General features: G+C 50.2%; 1 protein-coding gene across 6 annotated transcripts in view; it reads left to right on the top strand.

The window, feature by feature from the left end:
- ETV4 (ETS variant transcription factor 4) overlaps positions 1-19,517 on the top strand; it is a 43,480-nt gene extending 23,963 nt beyond the window's left edge. Inside the window, exons 6-13 of one of the 6 annotated variants that reach the window (XM_043536903.1) lie at positions 4,632-4,755; positions 6,146-6,220; positions 6,637-6,887; positions 13,021-13,095; positions 13,208-13,276; positions 14,832-15,001; positions 16,370-16,471; positions 17,331-19,517. In XM_043536903.1, the coding sequence (XP_043392838.1) occupies positions 4,632-4,755; positions 6,146-6,220; positions 6,637-6,887; positions 13,021-13,095; positions 13,208-13,276; positions 14,832-15,001; positions 16,370-16,471; positions 17,331-17,552 (1,088 nt within the window). In that variant the 3' untranslated portion in view covers positions 17,553-19,517. Of the gene's footprint in view, positions 1-4,628; positions 4,756-6,061; positions 6,221-6,636; positions 6,888-13,020; positions 13,096-13,207; positions 13,277-14,828; positions 15,002-16,369; positions 16,472-17,330 lie in introns of all 6 variants that reach the window. The other 5 variants (XM_027835010.2, XM_027835009.2, XM_027835011.2 and 2 more) reach the window with 5 other exon arrangements.
- Positions 19,518-20,397: the final 880 nt, after the last annotated feature.

Below are 20,397 nucleotides of genomic sequence, written 5' to 3'. Positions count from 1 at the left end.
TATTTACAGTTGAGGGGCCACACATGTCACCTCCACAGAGAGCTTACTTTGGATTTGAACCCAGGACCTCTAGTATCACTAGCCAATATTGTACCATTAGGCCATTGTAACAGGGCCAGCCACCTCCTAGGCCTCTCCTCTCATGGCCAGAATGCCCTGCTACCAACTTCTGCCCTCATCAGGGCCCCTTAATAGCTTACAAGCCACAGGTAATTACAACATTCCCCAACTGGGCTACCTATATTGAGTCCTTACATAACAGGCCTCCAGGCTCCAACCCCAGTTCAATCCTTCTCTCCCTTTATATAGGGAGTTCCCAGCCCTCCTTCCCAGAGCTAGGCCCCAGCTCAACATCTTTCAGGCTTTAGCTGGGAGGAGCTCAGCCTCTCTCAGCTCTCTGGTTTCCAGTCCCTAACCCTTCTCTTGGGCAGGATCCTTAGCAGGAGCCTCCTGCTCACTACAATTCCTTGCTCACAGACCCCTTGGGCTCAGAGTCTCACCCCTGCAGGAACCATTCACACTCTCTCTGCCACAGCCTACCCTTCCCTCCCTCATGGGAGCCTCCTGCTGCTCTTTATAGGCAGCCACCCTGATCTCTCCCAGGAGTGGATCGTTCTCTCCAGCCCATAATGGGTGAGCCACCCTATTATAGCCTCCAATCCACTTCTACCCCAGGTAGGTTGTTTATGGGGCGTCCAAGGGAACATCTTCAGCATCTCACAGAGCAGAAGAGAAACACCAAGGGCCAACGCTGCTTTCAGCTACAATAGCATAATTCCAGAGTAACACAAAGTCATTGCTCCAGATTTAGATTGCTGTAACTGACAGCAGAGCTGCTTCCAAGCATTTGTTTCCAGCAATATCTGCTCATGAAAATAGGAAAGTTAGTACCTAAAATGTTAGAAATTTAAAAAACAAACAAACAAACAAACCCAAGTCTTGTCCTGGAGAGCTCTCAATGGCCAGGCTCCTGGGTGCTCAGTAAGGCTTCGAGAATGCTCAAAGGTGCCTCCTTGTGCAGCTGAAGAGCAAAGGTGGCTGGGTTGGAGAACGACTGCTGGGGGTGATGGAAATAAAAAAAACTGGGCAACTCTTGGCAGTAAACTAGCCTGACACAGTTGGGGTGTTGCTCTTGTTATTCCTGGGGGGATTCTCAGGGGCTTGTTCTCCCACCTCAGGGTCACTAGGAATTTCAGAATTCACTTTGATCCCCTCTTGTAGGGGGTGAAGTACGTCTTGCTCCCTTCACCAGCTGCTGCAGGGCAGAGTGCACAGCACAATCCTCATGGACAGAACTCTGCAAATCAGCCAGCATGGCTCATCTGAGAGCTGTCTCCTGTTGGCAAAGGGCCTGGCATGAAGTTGACTGGCCAATTAACATCTCAAGTTACTTAGTGCTAAAATAAACTGAGCAAGCCATTCACAGATCAGTACTTAACCTTGCCTAGGTTTTTAGGGAGATTTTTAAGCATCTGAACCCCTGGTAAGTGAAATGGTATCAGCTAGAGTGGATGGAATTTTTAACTAGGCATGAACTGGTGATTGAGGACTAAACATAGACCCAGTGCAAGAGTGCACATCTCTCTGTACCTAACCCCTCCACTCCTTATGCTTCTTCTTCCCTTTTCTCCCCTCTCCTTGTTGAATGCTCAAAATGGGGCATAACCCATGTAGCTCTTTCCTTCCTATGTCCAGCGATGACTTGAAGGAAGCAGTGGAGGCAAAGGCAGAAGGTGCTTACCTTGTTCATAAAGCAGCATGTGGCCCTTAGCCTGGGACATGCTCCTCGGAAGAGCCTGTAAAGAGATTTTGCTCCCTGCTGGATTTAATTATGCATAAGAAGTAACAATATCCGCATCCCACTTCCTGACCCTGTAAACTGCAACCCACGTTTGTTATTCATTACATTCTAGCCAGCTCAGAAATATTTCTTCCCGCCTGCATCAGGCCAAAGCCACTGGCTGGAGCGATGAAGATGGGACAGTGCTCTTTCTTTAAATAAGGAATGCTTGTGTGGAATCAACCAAACATGCGCACATACAGAGGACTGCGATTAATTGTTTTCCATGATCGCTGAAAGTAGGATAAGAAGCAATAGGCTTAATCTACAGTAAGGGAGATTTAGGTTAGGGATTAGGAAAAACTTTCTAACTCTAAGGATAGTTAAGCTGTGGGTCAGGCTTTCAAAGGAGGTTGTGGAATCCCCAGCACGGGAGATTTTTAAGAACAGCTTGGACAAACACCTGTCAGGAATAGTCTAGGTTTACTTGGTCTTGCCTCAGCGCAGGGGACTGGACTTGATGACTTCTCGAGGTCCCTTCCAGTCCCTTCCCTTCCACAGTTCTGTGATTCTATACCTTTCTGCAATGGTTCATGCAGTAACATGCTCCCCACCCCCATCACTCACTCCTCTTTCTCCCTTCCCCCCCACATCTGCGCACACGCTCCTATGGGGGGCTACTGCATCTCCTCTGCAAATTCACTCTCTGGCAGTCTAGCAGTTTGGACCAAACAGGCTGCTTGTTTCTCCCTGCCCCTCCTTCAGCATGGAAAGAAGCCAAGTCCACCAAAGGAAATTGCCACAACCCACCATGCCACTGCTGCAGAAACCTGGAGCAAAGTGGCAGACACTTGAGCTGTTGCAGGATGAGTGGGGTGCAGAAAATGTAGGCACGTGTGTGCACTGCAGCTGGGAGATGGGTGGCATTGTCCTTCCTGCTGATGTGTAATGTGCTAGCACCTGTCCAGAGAAGTGGTGGCATATTGAAAATTAAGCGGGACAAGACACTAGGGAGCACTGGGTCCCCGAGGGATGGACTGCGTGTGACCTAGCTGGGCTTTGCCAGCCCTAATTAAAACATTAGACTAGAAAACCTGCCTTATAGTGATAGATTCAAAGGAGCTACTTAGCTTAACAAAGAGAATGTTAAGGGATGACTTGATTATAGTCCATAAGGACCTTACTGGTAAACAAAGATTTGTTAATGGGCTCTTCAAGCTAGCAGGCAAAGGTCTAACGTGATCCAATGGCTGGAAACTAAAAAGCTACACAAATTCAGACTGGAAATGAGGTGTGTGTTGTTAACAATGAGGGTGGGCGTCACAAGGGAACTCTCTGGCTTGTAGCTGCCTACTGGCTCTGCCTGGTGACTTTCCATGCTGTTGATGTCAGTGAGGGCCTGTTGGTTTGTATCTGATTTTGGTCCTTATCTGTAGGGATTCTGGATAAAGAGCATTTCCTAAAGATCTAAGATAAAATGCACTACTGGCAGACTGACTGTGTGACTTTAAAGTACACAGTGCTTTGCTGAGCTGTCACTCACTAGGCAAACATTTACCTGGCTACATTGGGCCTTTCTCCAGACAGCTGCAACCCAGAACTCTGTGTGACCTGCACTGTTCTCTGTTCTAAATAGATATTGAAAAATAAAAAGGAGGGTGTTGGGGAAGCAGTGGTTATGTCTCCTTCACAATAAATATCTCCTCCTCCCAGCTCCATGAGCAGTCTCTTTGCGAGAGGGCGCCGGGGAACATCCCTCATTGTTGTATGTTGTCTGAACCCATGCTGTCAAATGTCACATAGCATGCAGCCGGCTGTGTAATGGTGCTGCGGGTGTTAGTGAACTGTGTGGTTACACTTAGCTGGTTCCCAGGAGACAACCTGAAATCTCTAATGTTACAAAGGGGCATCTTGCTGATACTGCTAGTTAGGAAGGGGTTTTAATTTTCCAAATTAAAAAAAAACAAACAAAACTCCCTACCACTGAAAGCTTTGACCTCTGAGCTGTGAATCCAATGGTCCTGTGTGATACAGTCTGTACTGACCTCTGGTCAGAGACCTTGGATAAAATTTTCAAGAGCCCCTAAGTGACTTAGAAGCTGAACTCTCATTGAAAGTGAGTGGTATTTAGACTTTTAGTTGTCTGAGTAACTTGAAAATGGAATTTAGCCTCCTAAGTCACTAAGGGGCTCTTGAAAATATTAGTCCTTGTTTTCTTCTGCATTGGTACAGCACTAAGGAGCGAAGATGGCTCAATAAGTATAATAATATTTCCCTACGGACATCCTTCAGCAGCCAGTGTAGCCGTTTCTATGGTAACCATCTTAAATTGTTTGTCCTACAGGACAAACTAGCATATCATGAAATGTACCTCATGAGACTGTCAGTACAGTATGGCACAATGAATGACATGGCGATGTCACTCACAACACACTGTTAGCACCCATGTGAACCTGAGAGGGTGGTTTGCATAATGCAAAGCCAGACCTTAGGGTCTAGGTGTTGAAAAGCAGAATATGAATTTACCCTTTGGGTTATAACACAAAATAATTAGACACCCACTCACCGTGTCACCTCTCCCCTGAAGGGCTCAGTATGAACCTAACTAAATATTCGGACAGCAGCTAGTGCAAACAAAGGGTACGGAGGGGTATTTGGGACAGAGTTGGGGAAACTCCAGAGAACAGTTGTACCCATTGTTATTCTGCTTCACCTACAGCCAGGTAAGTAGGTCAGGCAGTGTGTGCGCATGTGTGTCTCAGTTGTCATTAGTTTCTCCGCTGGCACAAATGCCATCTCTCCAGGCCCAGGAGGAGTTTTGACTTGACTGTTCCTTTCTCTCTCTCAGTAGCTTTTCACAGCCCTCCTGCTAAAGTTAAGAAGGAGCCACAGAGTCCCTGTTCTGACCCAGCACTGTCCTGCAGCCATAAGCAGCCATTTCGGTACCGCAATGGCGAGCAATGCCTTTACGCCAGGTAATGCTGCTTGCATGCAGGAGGGAGGGAAGGGTACCTAAAGGTGAGGGAGTGTTACTGCAACGTGTCCTGTTCAGTCCCTGGGTCTCTTCTGACATGCTAGTGCAAACTGATTGATGGGTTACTTCCCGTTTAACACTGCACCCCCAGCAGCCTCCTCATGTGCTAGTTTATTGTACAGTATCACACCCAAGAAAATCAGTGCCAGGCAGGAGCGGATTTACCATGAAACAAACCATACAGTAGCCCAGGGCCCCCAACAACAGGGGGGCCGCCAAAATGCAGGACAAATACCTGAAAACCAGTCCCCAAGTCCCGGCTGGTGGCGCAGCAGGGCTCAGGCAGGCAGGCTGCCTGCATGCTGTGGCTGGTGGCCCCACACCACTCCTGGAAGTGGCCAGCTGCTGGCATGTCTCTGCGTGCCCCTGGTGGGGGGAGGCAGCTCCACACGCTGCCCCACTAACTCTAAATCTGCCACTGGTGCCAGCCAGTTTACTTGTTCAAATAAAACCCTCCTAATGTAGCAGTGCTCTGCTGTACCCCTGTTCTCAATCCCGGCACAGTCCCCTTGCATCTCCTTATTGATGTCTTGGCTGCCCCTAACGCTTAGAACAATTTCCCTCTTCTTGTCTGCCAAGCACTTTCCCTCTCCTCCTTCATCCCTCCCTTCCCCAGATCCTCCCTGTACTGACCTTCCCACCACTCCTCTGCACCTCTTTGTATTTGCACTGTAAGCGCTTCACCACCCAGGCTTTGTCCTCCCATTCATAAGAACATAAGAACAGCCACTCTGGGTCAGGACAAAGGTCCATCTAGCCCAGTATCCTGTCTTCTGACAGTGGCCAATGCCAGGTGCCCCAGAGGGAATGAGCAGAACAGGTAATCATCAAGTGATCCATCCCCTGTCGCCCATTCCCAGCTTCTGGCAAACAGAGGCTATGGACACCATCCCTTGCCCATCCTGGCTAACAGCTCCATGAACTTATCTAGTTCTTTTTTGAATCCTGTTATAGCCTTGGCCTTCACAACATCCTCTGGCAAAGAGTTCCACAGGTTGACTGTGTGTTGTGTGAAGAAATACTTCCTTTTGTTTGTTTTAAACCTGCTGCCTATTAATTTCATTGGGTGACTCCTCTGTAAAGTGCCATTAGGTTGATCAAGGAGAGTGATCAGTAATAAGAAAGAGGGAACTTTACTCAGAGCGCTGCATTGCCAGGTGACTGCCTGTGGCACGTTCTCCCCAGGTGAATGGAATGGGTCGCTGTCAGGAGATTGTAATATTCCAATATCTGTTTGACTGTCCCAGTGCCTATGACCAAACCAGACAAGTTGGACTCAAGTCCCCAAACCCAGGAACCCCGATACAGTCACCGCTTCAACATTTCCCTAGGCAGGACAGGAGCTTCCTGAGCCCTCGGGGGCCGTCCCAACCCACATCCAGCCGTGGATTCCTCATGGAACACAGGTGAGTGTCCACAGCAGTAGCAAGGTGGTAGACAGCCTCCAACGAAAGGGGCTCCCCGCCCCAAAGCTCCCTTGACATTCTCCCCCCTTCCCCCCATATCTGAATCAAAGTTGTCTCTTTCCAGCAATCATAGACCTTCCCTCTTGTTACCAGCCTGGGTCCCAAGCTGCTGCCCTGCGCCTATGTGGGGGAAGTCTATTGTCTGAAGCCCATTCAGCTCTATAGCCGTAGCTTCTATATGACCTACGGCTATGCAACAGCCCCCGGGAATACCTTGCTAGAACTGTGCATGTGTGTCTCTTTTGATTAAGCTACAACCCTCTAAAATCCCTGTTCCTCCTACCACTGCATACGGGTCTCAAATAGTTTGTGATTAGGGAAAGCAGTCACCACATCAGCTATTTCCCCCCGTTTAGCTCCATCTACCAGCCACCTACGGAGATGTGCCGTTCCTTCCCCTCCTCTCAGGCCATGGGCCGAGACGCTCCAGTTGCCTACCAGCGCCAGATGTCCGAGCCCTGCCTACATTACCATCCGCAGGACTTTAAACAGGAGTACCACGACCCAATGTATGAGCAGGCAAGCCAGCTGGGGGGCAGCAGTGACCACTCGTACCCAGCGGGAGTGGTGATCAAGCAGGAGCAGACTGACTATGCCTATGACTCAGGTAGGGCAGGAGAATTATCCTGACTAAAGCAATACATGCAGGCCAGGTGCTGCTGGGTGTGCTGGCTCCTGGGGAACCTTCTCGCTGGCATTGTCACGGGCTATGGGGCAGCAGCACATAGGTGCTTTGGCTAACAGCCTCCCTCCCCCTGCAAAACCTCCCCTCCCTATTTCCACACCCTGAGGGAGGTTTTCTGAGAGCAGGGAAAGAGCTGTGAGAATGATTCAAGGTTGGAAAACATGCCTTAGACTGAGTGAGAGGCTTCAGAAGCCCAGCTGGTTTAGTTTATCCAAGAGAAGGTGAAGAGGTGACCTGATCCCTGTCTATACGTACCTGCCTAGGGAAGACATTTCTGACAGGAAATGGCTCTTTACTCTAGCAGAAAAACGCAGAACAAGACCCACTAATTGGAAGCTGACATGAGACAAATTCCACCTGGGAAAAAGGCACCCATTTTTATTAGGGTGGGTGATTAACCATTGGAACAATTTACCTAGGGCCATTGTGGATTCTTCATCCATGAAGTCTTTAAATCAACACTGGGTCTCTTTCTAAAAGACAAGCTCCAGTTCAACCAGCATTTAGAGGTTTGATGCAGAAATTACTGGATGAGGTTCTCGGGCCTGTGCTATGCAAGAGGTCAGACTAGATCAGGGGTTCTCAGACTGTGGGTTGCGACCCCATTTTAGACTTGCTGACGCCTGGGACTAAAGCCAAAGCTCGAGCCCCACCACCTGGGACCAAAGCCCAAGCCCTAGGCCGCAGGGCTGAGGTTACAGGCCCCCAGCCTCGGGCTGAAGCCTTTGGGCTTCGGCTTTGTGCCCCTCCTCCCCCACCAGGGGTGGTGGGGCTCCGGCTTTGGCTTTGGGCTCCCCCGGCCTGGGGCAGCAGGGTTTGGGTGGGGCTTAGGCTTCAGTCCCCTCTGCTGAGGTCATGTAGTAATTTTTGTTGCCAGAAGGGAGTCACAGAGCAATGAAGTTTGAGAACCCCTGCACTAGATGATCAGAATGACCCATTCTGGCCTTGAACTCTGTGAATCGATGAATCAGACTTTCCAGGCTGCAGAAAGAGAATCCCTCAGCTGCAGCTGCCCAGTAGGAATTTATGTTGTTAGTGTATTATTTCTATTTTAATATTGCCTAGGGGTTCTGGTCAAAGAGCAGGACCGTATTGTGCTGGGTGCTACATACACACATTGGATGTCCCCAAAGGGAAAGGGGACAGAGCATCTCAGATGGTCTGCGGGAGATTACAGGTCACTAGGCTACTCCCCAAGTCTGTCCTCTACCTTCCCCTGAAGCCTACGATTACATCTCAAAGAGAGGTGTGGCCTCCCTCCCCCCTGTGCCTGAGCACTAATTACAGGAATACTGCCCTGCCAGAGATACTCGTGGCCCTCAGAGCTGGGAAATTAATGAAGGCTAATGCACAGTAATGCATGTTCTTTACTAGCCTGTTATTGACAATCTTAAGTGGTGAAGCAGCCAGAGATGGAGGCCAAGAAGCGTAATCTCTCTGCCTGGCCCTAGTTGGCCTATTACAGAGGACATTCCACAGGCTCTCTGGAGCAAATTCCTTTCTCCCTGAATGATAAAGTGGAGGATTTTTGGAAAGCAGTGACTTTTGAGATGATGATGAGTCTATAATTGCTTAGAAAATGGACTGCTGCCCTGCCAGTTTCCAGTGAAACCTCAGAACTGCTTGGCAGTATTGGCAGGGATGCCATGTCCTGCCTGCTCAGCATCCCAGTGGGTTCTGTGCTGCCCACAACCCTGCAGGGGTGGGACGATCCTGCACTATTGCGATCAATGGCAAAACTCCATCAGCAATGCAGGACTGGGCCCTTATTGAGCCCAGTTTGTAAAGAGTCATGGAAGTGCCTTGGAAAAAAGCTCAAGTCCGATATTCAGTCTTTGATTCATGCCCCACAATCTGCCTGCTAACAATAACAATAAATAATAACTTATGCTTCCTTAAAAAGATCAGAGAATGTTTCCTGGTAGGAGTTCTGACTCCTGCAATCTGCAGAAATGCTCTGGCAGCTGGCCAGGCTGCAATGACCTCCTCTTGATGGATGTGAGAACACTGAGCAGGACTCTTGCTTTCTGGATGTATTTTTAGTCATGTTCTGGTTGGATTCCAAGGGTGAGTCCTCAAAAGAAGGAGCCCTTTTCTCTGGATCCAGACCTGTGTATGGGCAGGGCAGGTCACATCTGGTTTCTCTGCTTCCTTGAAGAGTCCTGGGGGTGCCTTGTTGTCTTCTGACCACTCCCCCAGCAATGCACAATCACTAATCCAGAGTCCCCAGTGAATGAATGAGTAAGTGACAAAAAACAGAGGAGAATGGAACTCTGTGTGTGTTCCTCATACCACAACATATGAACTGCCACTCCTGATCAGACCAGGGGTTCATCTAACCAGGCTTCTCTCTGCAACAGTGCCCAGCACCAGATGCTTTGACAAGCGATGTAAAACACCCTACAATGGACAGTTATGGAATAATCTTCCCCTATCCCCAGGCACTTAGAGGTTGGCTCATGCCCTGAAGAAAAAGTGTTTTAACGCCCCTATAAATTTGTATTTTTAATGTAACTCTGGATAGTCTCATGATTTACATAAATGTCAAATCCCACTCAGCTCTTGGCCTCAAAATATCATGTGGCAGTGAGTTCCAGATGCTAAGTATGCATTGTGTTTAAAAAAACCCAAGAAGGATAGCATCTCAGGAGCTTCATTTGCCCCCTTGTTCTTGTGACAAGGCAGGTGAGGTAATATCTTTTATTGGACCAGCTTCTGTTGGTGAGTGAGGCAAGCTTTCGAGCTACACAGAGCTCATCCTCAGGTCTGGGAAAGGTACTTGGAGTGTCACTCACTTGTTCTGGTGTCATGAGATGGGTCAGAAATGAAACACTTGTTAGTGAAGACCACTAGGGGCTTCAGTGTGGCTCTTGGTTTTGCATAGAAAGTGCTCAGATACTGTGCTGATGGGAGGCTGCTATTACTCCCTATATAACAGGTGTGTCGGCTGGGATCGAGCTTAGTGCATGAGCTAAAAGCCAACTGGTTGTTAGCTAAGGTCTGTAGAGCAGACTCATTTTATCTCTCTCTCTCTCTAAGTGGTCTCGGTGCCACTAGATGGGCCAGAACACCACACCCAGAAGGTGTGTGGGTTACACTAGCTCTTAGGAAGAGTTTTGGCCACCTAGGAGGCAGCAGTGGCCAGAAGGAATAGCAAGTGGGTTCTGCAGAAAGCAGTTTTCTTACCCGGGCCAGTGTGCGCCAGGGGCGCTGGAACAGTTTGTATAGTTGAGGTGCTGAGAGCCATTGAACCAAACTGGAAAGGCTGTATATAATGGAAACCCCTTCAAGGGAGGCAAAGAGTCCTGTGGCACCTTATAGACTAACAGACATATTGGAGCAGAAGCTTTCGTGGTGTTCCAATACGTCGGTTAGTCTATAAGGTGCCACAGGACTCTTTGCCGCTTTCACAGATCCAGACTAACACAGCTACCCCTCTGATACTTGACACTTCAAGGGAGCAGCTGCATCCCTAGTTCCAGCACCTATGGTGTGCACGCTGCAAGCTCCCCTGCATTCTGTTTAGCTCTCTGCAGACTTTGCTGTGTTCAGCCTTGCAGAAGTTGCACAGAAATCCCTTTGTCAACAGCTGCAGAAGGGAGTCCAGTGGCTTGGAACTAGGACAGAGAATGCACTGCGGTCTCTGTAGCACCAGTGACCTTCAAATGCTAGGGGAGCTGGAGCACTCCTCCCCAGTGCCAGGGATTGCATTACATAACCTTGAACCGTGCTCCCGCCCTGCAGCTTGGCACACATTGCTCCTCTCCCTCTGAATGGAGTCAGAGGAATTTCATTCACAAAATGGAGGGCTGGGGAAGGAGCTGAGCTCCCAGTTGGGCTGGCGGTGGTGTCAGCTTTCACCACATGCTTTCTTTTCATAGGCAGCTGACATCAGCCGGTGGCTGGTAACATGAGCTGGTGTGTTGCTGTCTGACTGCTGCCTGGAGCGAGTCAGGGACAATGAGAAACGACTCCCTCGTTTGGAGGTTAAATCGCAAGATAAACCAGCTTTGTTCTGAGAAGCAAATCTTTTCTTTTTACATCTGTGCCACTAACACCAAACTGGAGGATGGGAGCCACTCCCAGCACAGCTGGGCCTGTCTGCTGCGCTAAGCAGAAATTTCTAATCAGCTGGACTTACTATCTTCCTCTTGGCTCTGTCACCCCCACAGCAAGCATCCTGGGGGAAGTCAGTGGTGAAGACCCAGTATCTCAGAGGATGCCAGAGCTGATCACAGCGCTTCAGAAATGTTTATTAATAATCTCCAAAGGGGGCTGCCTGGGAACCCAACCAGTCAGGGACTAAAGTTAGTTTCTCTCAGTGAAAAGCTTATTTTCCAGCAGACTCCTGCCTGAGGTGTGGGCACATGCTGCCGTGATCCATACTAGATTAATCCCCCTTTGAAGAGAGAAGGCTGCTCCTGTTCTCCTGGTGTTTTAATGGCCACTTTGGACTGGTTTTCATGAGCAAAAATAAATTCAATCACATTTCCCACTGGGGTTCTGAATGTATCTCTGTGTCCGCCATGGAGACATACCCCTCACTGAGTGCCTCCACCCAGACATGGGTAAAAATGACCCTGCTTCCAGCAGAATGGCTTTCGTGAAACTAGTTTATGTCTGTAATAATGTACAGTGCAGACTGCAGTCAATTCAGTGTACCCCTGCCTTTAGCATCAGCAGAAGAGCACTGAAGGCAACTGCATTATACAAAAAGGCGTGAGAAACATGAGAAAACTCTTCCAAAGTGTCCAGTTAGTTCCCTCATTCCAGCTGGGGCTGGAAAATTAATGTATAAACTACAGTAACCAGTCATATTGTATGTGCAGTATGGAACCTTTAAAATTGCTGCCCTCTTTCACACCCACCTTGTTTTTACCCTTTCACTTTTTCTAATGCTCATGAGAACTCCCAATCTTTGCATGCAGCTGTCTCAAAGTAACACCAGTAAGACCCCAAGTGCTTGCAACAATATACCTGAAACAGACTGTCCATAGTAGCACTATGCAGCAGGGGCCCTGCAGTCCATAGCTGCACTGTAGCAAAATAAGAACATAGGAATGGTCAGACCAAAGGTCCATCTAGCCCAGTATCCTGTCTTCTGACAGTGGCCAATGCCAGGTGCCCCAGAGGGAATGAACAGAACAGGTTATCATCAAGTGATCCATTCCCTGTTGCTCATTCCAGCTTCTGGCAAACAGAGGATAGGGACACCATCCCTGCCCGTCCTGACTAATAACATCCTCTTCACCTGTAACAATCAGAGTGCAGTCCAGTGTCACGCATAGCTGCCGACTCCGTGGGTGCTCCGGGGCTGGGAGCACCCATGGGGAAAAATTGGTGGGTGCTCTGCACCCACCGGCAGCCAAGCTCCCCACCCCAGCTCACCTTGCCTCCGCCTCCTCCTCTGAGCATGCCGCGTCCCCGCTTCTCCTCCCAGCACTTGCCGCTGCAAAACAGCTGTTCCGCAGCGTAACAAGCTGTGGGAGGGAGGGGGGAGGAGCGGGAACGCGGTGCGCTCAAGGGAGGAGGCCGGCAAGAAGCGGGGCCAGGGCGGGGATTTGGGGAAGCAGTCCAATAGGGGCAGGGAGGGGGCAGAGTTGGAGCGGGGACTTTGGGAAAGGGGTTAGAATGGGGGCAGGGCAGGGATAGAGTCGGGGCAGGGGAGAGAAGTTGGCGCCTATGTAAGGCCTATGCCTAAGTAACGTCACCCTAAACCCTAAATGAAGGAGAAATAGCAAACAAATTTAACCTGTGTTAATATTTCCGCTCTCTCTCTGTCATGGTGGATAAAAACAGTGCTTTGGGTGGTGTCACAATTGCACATTAATTTAATCCATGGCTATTGAAAATGTCGTGAGAGGACAAGCCCTAGAACCAGTCTGAACTGGAGCAAAGACGAGATCTAGAGTCTCAGTTTTCTCCTAGGAGGGCACAAGGCTAGTGGTTGGCCCGGCTGTTTCAGGGCCTGAGGCTGTGATCCCGTATGATGAGCAGGCCGGCTCTGATGGGTGTTGTGCTTGGCAGTGATCTGTGTGTGTTGATCATTCTGTAGATGTTCCTGGCTGTCCTTCCATGTACATGAACGCTGAGGGGTATCAAAGCCATTCAAATACCGAAGGGACATTAGGTAAGAAACCTCCATGGCTCTGTCTCCTCTTCATCTGCTCCTGCAATGGACCTCACTCCAGTGCTGCAGCTTGTCTGTGTTCTCTGATTGCATCTGCTGCTGTCTCTTCCAGGCTATGGCTACAACAAGCAGATGAGGCCATTTGCTGATGATGTCTGTGTCGTCCCAGAGAAGTTTGAAGGTCAGAGAGAAACCTGTGTGTCTTCCAGATCTTGGGGTAGGATGAGGTTACCCCAGGCCCTATGTAGCCATGTGAGCAGGCATAGTCACACTGCCGGCTCTGCTCACTCTATTTGTGACCCTATTCATTCGGAGATGCCGCACCTGGATGTATGAGTCATGGCTGATGTTGTGCTTCCTGGGAGTTTGTTTTCTGAGTTTTCATAGAAGCAGACAGACATTTCAGCAGCTGAGCCCAGATCACTGCAGTTGGTGGTGAATTTCTCCTCCTCTTCACTCCTGTGCAAACTGAAATGTTGTAGGCAAACACTTGAGAGATGCTGATTTCTGCACAGTAGTTGAACCCAGGATCACCCAGCCAGTAGCCCCATTTCCCAGCCTTGTTATTGGTGTTGGGGCCCAGTCCCTCTTGATTACTGTCCCAGCTCTCCACAGGCACCCCCAAACTTTCTCGCCAAGATCACTGCCCTTTCCTAGTGCCAGCTGAGCATGGCACCCCAGGGTCTCTTTACCAACCCAGCTTCAGTTTACAATAGTCCCCATACACCCCTAGAGTCGCTGTGTGGTTGTCAGTGTCACTCTGAAGGCAGAGCGTCTAACATGGGCTCACTCACAGTAATGGAGCTTGGTCCTGATGTGCAGCCTGCCACCCATACAGGTCAGAGTGTGTGTGATTGCCCTGGGATGAGACACAAGCTGAAATCATTCCAATGTGCTTTGCTGCTGCAGGAGTCAAGCCTGAAGATGTAAATGCCTCATGCCAGAAGCCAGGCCCGGCATCTGCCCAGAATCTTGGCACCTGTATATCTCAGCCTCTCTCCTTGTCCCCTTTGGGATTCGCCCACCCCCATTGGGACCCAAGGGCCAGCCCTGCCTTCGTGAACATTAGAGGAGGAGATTACCTAATGGGCTTTGATGCTGGGCATCAGCCAGCTGGGCTGTCTGCACATTAACAGCAGTTCTGAGCCTGGGCCTGAATGAGTCGCTAGTGATTCCTCACTGCCCAGGGATGCGGGAGTCGAGGGAGGTGGGGGCCAGTCTCTGAAGGGGGCAGTGATGCTGGGGGGAAAGCACATTTGGTCTAAAGCTCTATTTCTGCAGAGTTCTCTCAGAAATCAGAGGGCAGCCGGTTCCTTTAGCATCCATCTCTGGAGGATGGGGCTCCACTGGGAGCGGATGCCATGTCCTACTGCATTAGGGTCTTGTTGCATTTACACTGTGAAGTGATCCCTGAACTACAGTAAAACTCTCCCAACTTCTTCCAATTAAACAAAGAGCGAGCAACTCTCTCGACTGGCTTGTCACACGATTCCTGCTGCACTCTGGGCTCTGGCTTTCTGACCAGACTCTCCTCTTAGGTAAACAGCAGGTGAGAAGAGGTTAGTCCTCAGGCATCCCTGTAGTAACCTCTGTACGTGGCCTGGAGCCTGCTTTGTCTTTTGTGGCTTTCCACCGAGAAGCCCTCTCTGCATCTTCCTCCCGTCAGGAGAGGCAGAACTGCTGGAGGGCAAGGGAAGGGACATAGCAAAACCCTTTGTGTTTGTTCTGCTCAGCAGGAGACATCAAGCAGGAAGTGGGCGGGTACCGGGAAGGACCCCCATACCAGCGCCGAGGGTCTCTTCAGCTCTGGCAGTTCCTGGTGGCTTTGCTGGATGATCCCACCAATTCCCACTTCATCGCCTGGACCGGCAGAGGGATGGAGTTCAAACTCATTGAGCCTGAGGAGGTGAAAACTCTTCGGCTTCTATCCATGGAGCAAGAGGGGCCCCTGGGCTGACTTATTGATTCTGCAGATTCCTAAGGGCCAGGGCCTTTGCCACATGTAAAGCCTCCTGCCTGCCAGTTGCCCTAAGGGTCACCACTGGGGCTGGGGTTTTAGAGGAAGAGGCCACAGCAGCTGAGTGCCAAAAATCCCAGCTCTATGATGGCGGCACCCATCATCTGAGCTTCAGCAGGTGAACAGTCTGGGTCAGTGGGTCCCAGATACAGGAGATGGCAGTTTCCCCTCCAATAGCTCCCTCATTAGGATCTCAGAGTTGCTAAAGGGAATTGCAGTTGATGGGTTTCTCAGCTGGTCTCCTCCTTCCAAGGGGTTTTACTCTTGGGCTGTCCCATGTTGGTTCTGTGCCACCTATCTCATGTTCAGTGCCCGATGCTGTCTCTGAGATCCGGGGCAGGAGTGTATCTCATTGATCACAGCATTTTAAATAAAAATCTGGGAGAAACCATGTCCTAATCTGGGGATGGATGGATTCGAACTGCAATTAACAGATATCATTTCTAGTGCCACCATGTTCCAAACAGAGCAATAAACTCTGATAATAGCTGGGAAATGTGTCTGGAACATCCATTAATGTCAGGATCCGATTTATGGCTGTGTTTAGCAGCTGCTCCAGCTAATCCCCCGGCTCTTACGAACATGTGCAGCGCAGATGGGCTGAGTCACTTTGCTGGGTCACTTCACTATTAACATTCATTTACAAGTGTTTTCTCAGCCTCTTTTTTGTATAATAGTGCTCATCGTTCAAGGGTGAAGGTGGTTTCAGATGAAGTGGCCCTTTCCCAGTGCTGACCTGGCTGTGGGCATGTCCCGCCAATATAGAGGCACTGGCTAAAAGTGCCAAGCACTTCGCATGTAGACTGTAGTAACATGTGACCTTTTTATCAGCTACTCAGCACCCAGGATTACCCAGTATTCTCAAACCCCTTACTTTCTGTCGGAATGATGGGGGATTGAGGAAGGGAGTTTGTGGGCCAGTGACAATGTTTGCCTACTGATAGACTTTTCCATCAATACAATTGCCACAGGGGCATTTGCAGGCACACATTCTCTCAGTGATGAAAGGAAGCTTCTGTTTATCAGCCTTGCCCTCCCTGTTCGCTGAAGTGAAATGTGAACGATGCTGTATTTATTAGTTGTATTCCATTGTTTGCCTACTTTAAATTATTATTTATATTACCTTTTGAGCAGCATCCTTCCCTCAGAAGGGAATCACACGGAACATCCCCCAGACAGATAAACACAGGCATTTGTCATGCGCTCCTTTCCTCAGGGCTTACAGACATTAATGCACCCTGGCGTTTTGTCCTGCAGGTGGCCCGGCTGTGGGGTATCCAAAAGAACCGGCCAGCCATGAACTACGACAAGCTGAGCCGGTCCCTTCGCTATTATTATGAGAAGGGCATCATGCAGAAGGTCAGTTTGTGATGGGATCCAAGTTCTATGCTCGTCCTGACACTTGTCTTGCTTGTGATTGGAGGTTTGGCTGGCTTATGGCAAGTTCTGAACCCCCTGACTTCCTGAGGGTCCCTCTTTCCCTGCAACTCTGTCCCTGGCCCACCATTCGCAGAGCAGGAAGCAAAGAAACAAGACCCACTGAGGAAAGGTTGAAGGAGCTGAATCCAGGCATCCTAGGGGAAAGCCGATCAGGGGGCGGGGTCATGCTTTCTCCATGTTCGCCTGCATTGGGGAGCAAGGGAGGGATCCTCTCAACAACAGTCAGGGAGCCTGTCATGGGATTAGTTGGCAAGGGAGTCTCTTGTTATTATTAGTGCTAGTTAGAGTTATAAAAAGGCTAAAGGTAGCACCTATCCATGTGCTCTGGGCACCCTTAACATAGCCTATAAATACAGCGTTAAGTCCAGCAATTGAAGATAACCCACGACAAAGCCTGGTCCTCATCGAATGGTTCTCCGACCCGACAGTCAAAAGTCTCTTTCCCACCCTCCCCATTTCCAGCCCCCTAAGAGAAAAGCTGTGCCTTGCAACGTGCCCCGCCTGCTTATCGGGTTGAGGTGTCACCATCCCTGGAGCTATTTCAGATGGGACTAGGACAGCAGCCACAGAGGATGCTGGACGAAGTGGTGAAAACTCCCTCTCTGACATGGGGACGGTCTAGAGGAGCTCAGCGTCTTTCCTAGCTCTGTGGGGTCCCTCTCATCCCCCACTGAACAACTCACATGCCCATGGCTGCTGTCATTCTCTGGGAGCAGCTAGCTGCATGCCAACTGGGTGGGACAGAGACTGTAGCATTCACCTTGTCTCCTCCCTGCAGGTTGCTGGAGAGCGCTATGTGTACAAGTTTGTGTGTGAGCCTGAAGCCCTTTTCTCCCTGGCCTTCCCTGACAATCAGCGGCCAACCCTGAAAGCAGAGTTTGACCGGCAGATCAGCGAGGAGGATACTGTTCCTCTCTCCCACCTGGACGAGAACACGGCTTACATCCAGGACCTTGGGAGCCTCCCTTCCCAGCCTTACAGCAAGGGCTACCCCTACTAATTCCACCAGGAGCCCGCTGCACAGCCATTGTGTTTGTATCTATGGAGGCGTTTGTTAGTAATCGATCTGCATAGAAGCTTTCCTGGGCCAGCTTGGGCTCCACTAGACTCTTTGAATAGCTGCCTTTGAAACAGGCAGAGGTGATGCAAGCCCATCCTTGGACAGCTCGCCAGCATCTGAGGCTTTGAAAGACATTGGCTGCACCTCATTCACCCAGGATGTGGCCCCAGACTTGGTGCAATGGAACTGGCTCTCTCACCAGTACAGAAACCTCTCCGTGCTGCCAGAGCAGAACAGCAGCAGCATCCAGAGCCAGTGCTGCCTCCAGTCAGTTAAATGTGTGATTGTGTCACATCCCTGCATCGATCCTGTCTCTGGCTTTGACCTCCCGCCGAGCAGGGTGGGGAGGAAATGGGACCCTGTTGGGCTCTCTCCTCTGATTTTACGATTCTATGAAAGCTGTTAATTCCCTCACTTCTCCAGACACACACACTCCTACACAGCTTCCCTCAGACACCCAGCCCACCTACAAGCACTGTTATTACCCCCGCTACTTCTTACGTGCTGGGGACATAAGAAGCAGGGCAGTAAGCAGGGCAGTAGGGAGCTGAAGCAGGGCAGTAGGGAGCTGAAGGCTTCAGCTCACACTTGTTCCATACAAACTGCTTGGCGGGAATGGGGAACATTTCTTCCCTTGGATGCATTTGCTCCTGTCTTGGTGCCTTCTTGCTCAGGATGCTTCATCTCTGGGCTGTTTAGTGTTTGAAGCCTGTTGTCATTCTGGCAACGACAGGAAGGGGACCAGCTGCCACCAGCCAATGCTGGCGTGGTTCTGGTCTGCTTGACAGGAAATGTCACCGAGGGTGAGCCATGGAGCCCCTGGACTCCACTGGCCTGGAGTGTGGCTCTGAGCCAGAGGAACCCTGCAGATAACTGGGAATTTGAGGATAGAGAGCAAAGCCTGAGATGGGGTCCGAGGAAAGGGATGCTGGTGCCCATGGGCTCCAATGCCCAAGCCAGTGGCTGGGCTGCTGATTGCTCCTGACTGAGCAGGGGCTGCCTACAGCAGCCAGACTCTTCAAAACTGAAGAGCTTCCACCAAAAACATCCTCAGCAATTTTGAGAGACCCATTAGCGCTGGTCAGACCTGCTGTCCCTGGGCAAGTGGGTAAACCCTGGAGGTTAGAAAACAATCTCAGCCTCTGGATGTGAGGCATTTGCTTTGCAAAAAAGCCACACTCTCCTTGTTCATCTGATTCTGGCCTTCCCAGAAGGGCACATGCGAGGGGTAAGGGAGGAGTTCATGAGAAGCTGTCAGGGGTCCCAACTGGTTAATGCAGCACGGGCTGCATAACGAGAGATTGTTATGCAATCTCTCAGAGCCTTCTCACTGAGAGGGCCCCTCCCCTGCCCCCACTGTGCTAAGCAGCCCCACCCAGGCACAACCATAGCAGAATCACAAGAGCAGCAGTGCCTGTGTGGTGGAGCTAAGCTCTCCTTGCGCCCTGCTGCTCCTCTGGCTGACTTTCAGGCTCCTGAGGGCAGAAAGCTTTTGGCTCAGCCTCATGTGGCAGTTCGGAGGGAAAGTTTTTTATATTGCTTAAGAGGCTGATTTCCCAGGAACTTCCTCTCTATGCAGCTAGCAGGGATCCTCGCTTCGGCCCCAGGTGCAATGTCTGGAGGGGAAGCTCTCTGTGACCCACAGCGTAGTGGGCATGTTCCATTTACAAAGTGCTCAGCCTGCTCTTCTGCCCCCTTGTGAGAACCTCCCTCCTCCTCTACTGGCCCCACCCCTCCTCTGGCCCTCTGCAGCCCTCGCCCTGCTCACTCCTCCTGTGGGAAGCACACTTTCTCCATTGCCCCGCGAGTGAAGGAGAGGGGGAGCTCTTCCCATCGGCATCACTTATTTTTATTATTTATGAGTGTAAAAAAATACTATAATCAATAAATTGGTCTATATCTTTGGCCGGTGCCCCTTCATTCAGCTCCCTGGCTTCTTCTACCTTCCCTTCTCAGCTTGCTCTGCTTGTCTCACTGGCATCAGCATGCAGCTTTGTATGGACTGATTCAGCCAGACGGGGGATGTGCATTTATTTTCATGTTCAGTGTAGGCCAAGGTACTGTAACTGGCCGGAACCCTGTGGACTAGTGACCTGCTCCTGTGCAATCACTTGCAAAGGGACAGTTCCCACTCAGCAGCCTCCAGTTCCTTGTCCTCCAACCCAAGTCGTGTCTGCCCTGCTGAAGCCCACTCCAGAGGGCGAGACAAGGACAGGAGCAGTGGCAGATCATGGGCTCGCAGTGCGAGCTGGACACGTGCAAGTTTTATGCCAAATATTTGGGGGGATGTTTTTTCTCACTGTGTGTTTAATTTTTGTACCTGGCTAACAGCATTTGCTTTTTATGATTTGCTGTCAACTCTCAATGAGAAACAATGTACATTATAAGACTGCGCTAGCACCAGCTGCCTAAGATAAAGGTGCAAATTCTCCCAATGCTATAAACCACCATTTTGGGTCAGCCCCTGTTTAGATAAAGCCTTTACAAATGACAGTGCTGGGCATTACAAAAATCCCTTCCTACAATCCCAACCCATGCATGATTCACCCTACAGCCCAGCACCGGCTCCAGTCTTACTGGGCCATTGTCAGGGTGCTGAGAGTTGCTTTACCAATATACTAGCTGCAAATGTTTCCATGGGAAATGCTATTTGAGCTGTTCAAGCCTGCCCAGGGCTGGCTGCTGCTGGAAGGAGGATGGGGCAAATACTAGATTTATAAACTTAATATTAAGTGAGAAAATGGAGTGTTTTGTTTTGTTCTCTGCCAGGCTGTGCAGGCAAGAA

This window comes from Chelonia mydas, chromosome 27 (assembly GCF_015237465.2).
Source record: "Chelonia mydas isolate rCheMyd1 chromosome 27, rCheMyd1.pri.v2, whole genome shotgun sequence".
Taxonomy (NCBI): domain Eukaryota; kingdom Metazoa; phylum Chordata; order Testudines; family Cheloniidae; genus Chelonia; species Chelonia mydas.
This window is presented reverse-complemented; position numbering and strand designations above follow the sequence as displayed.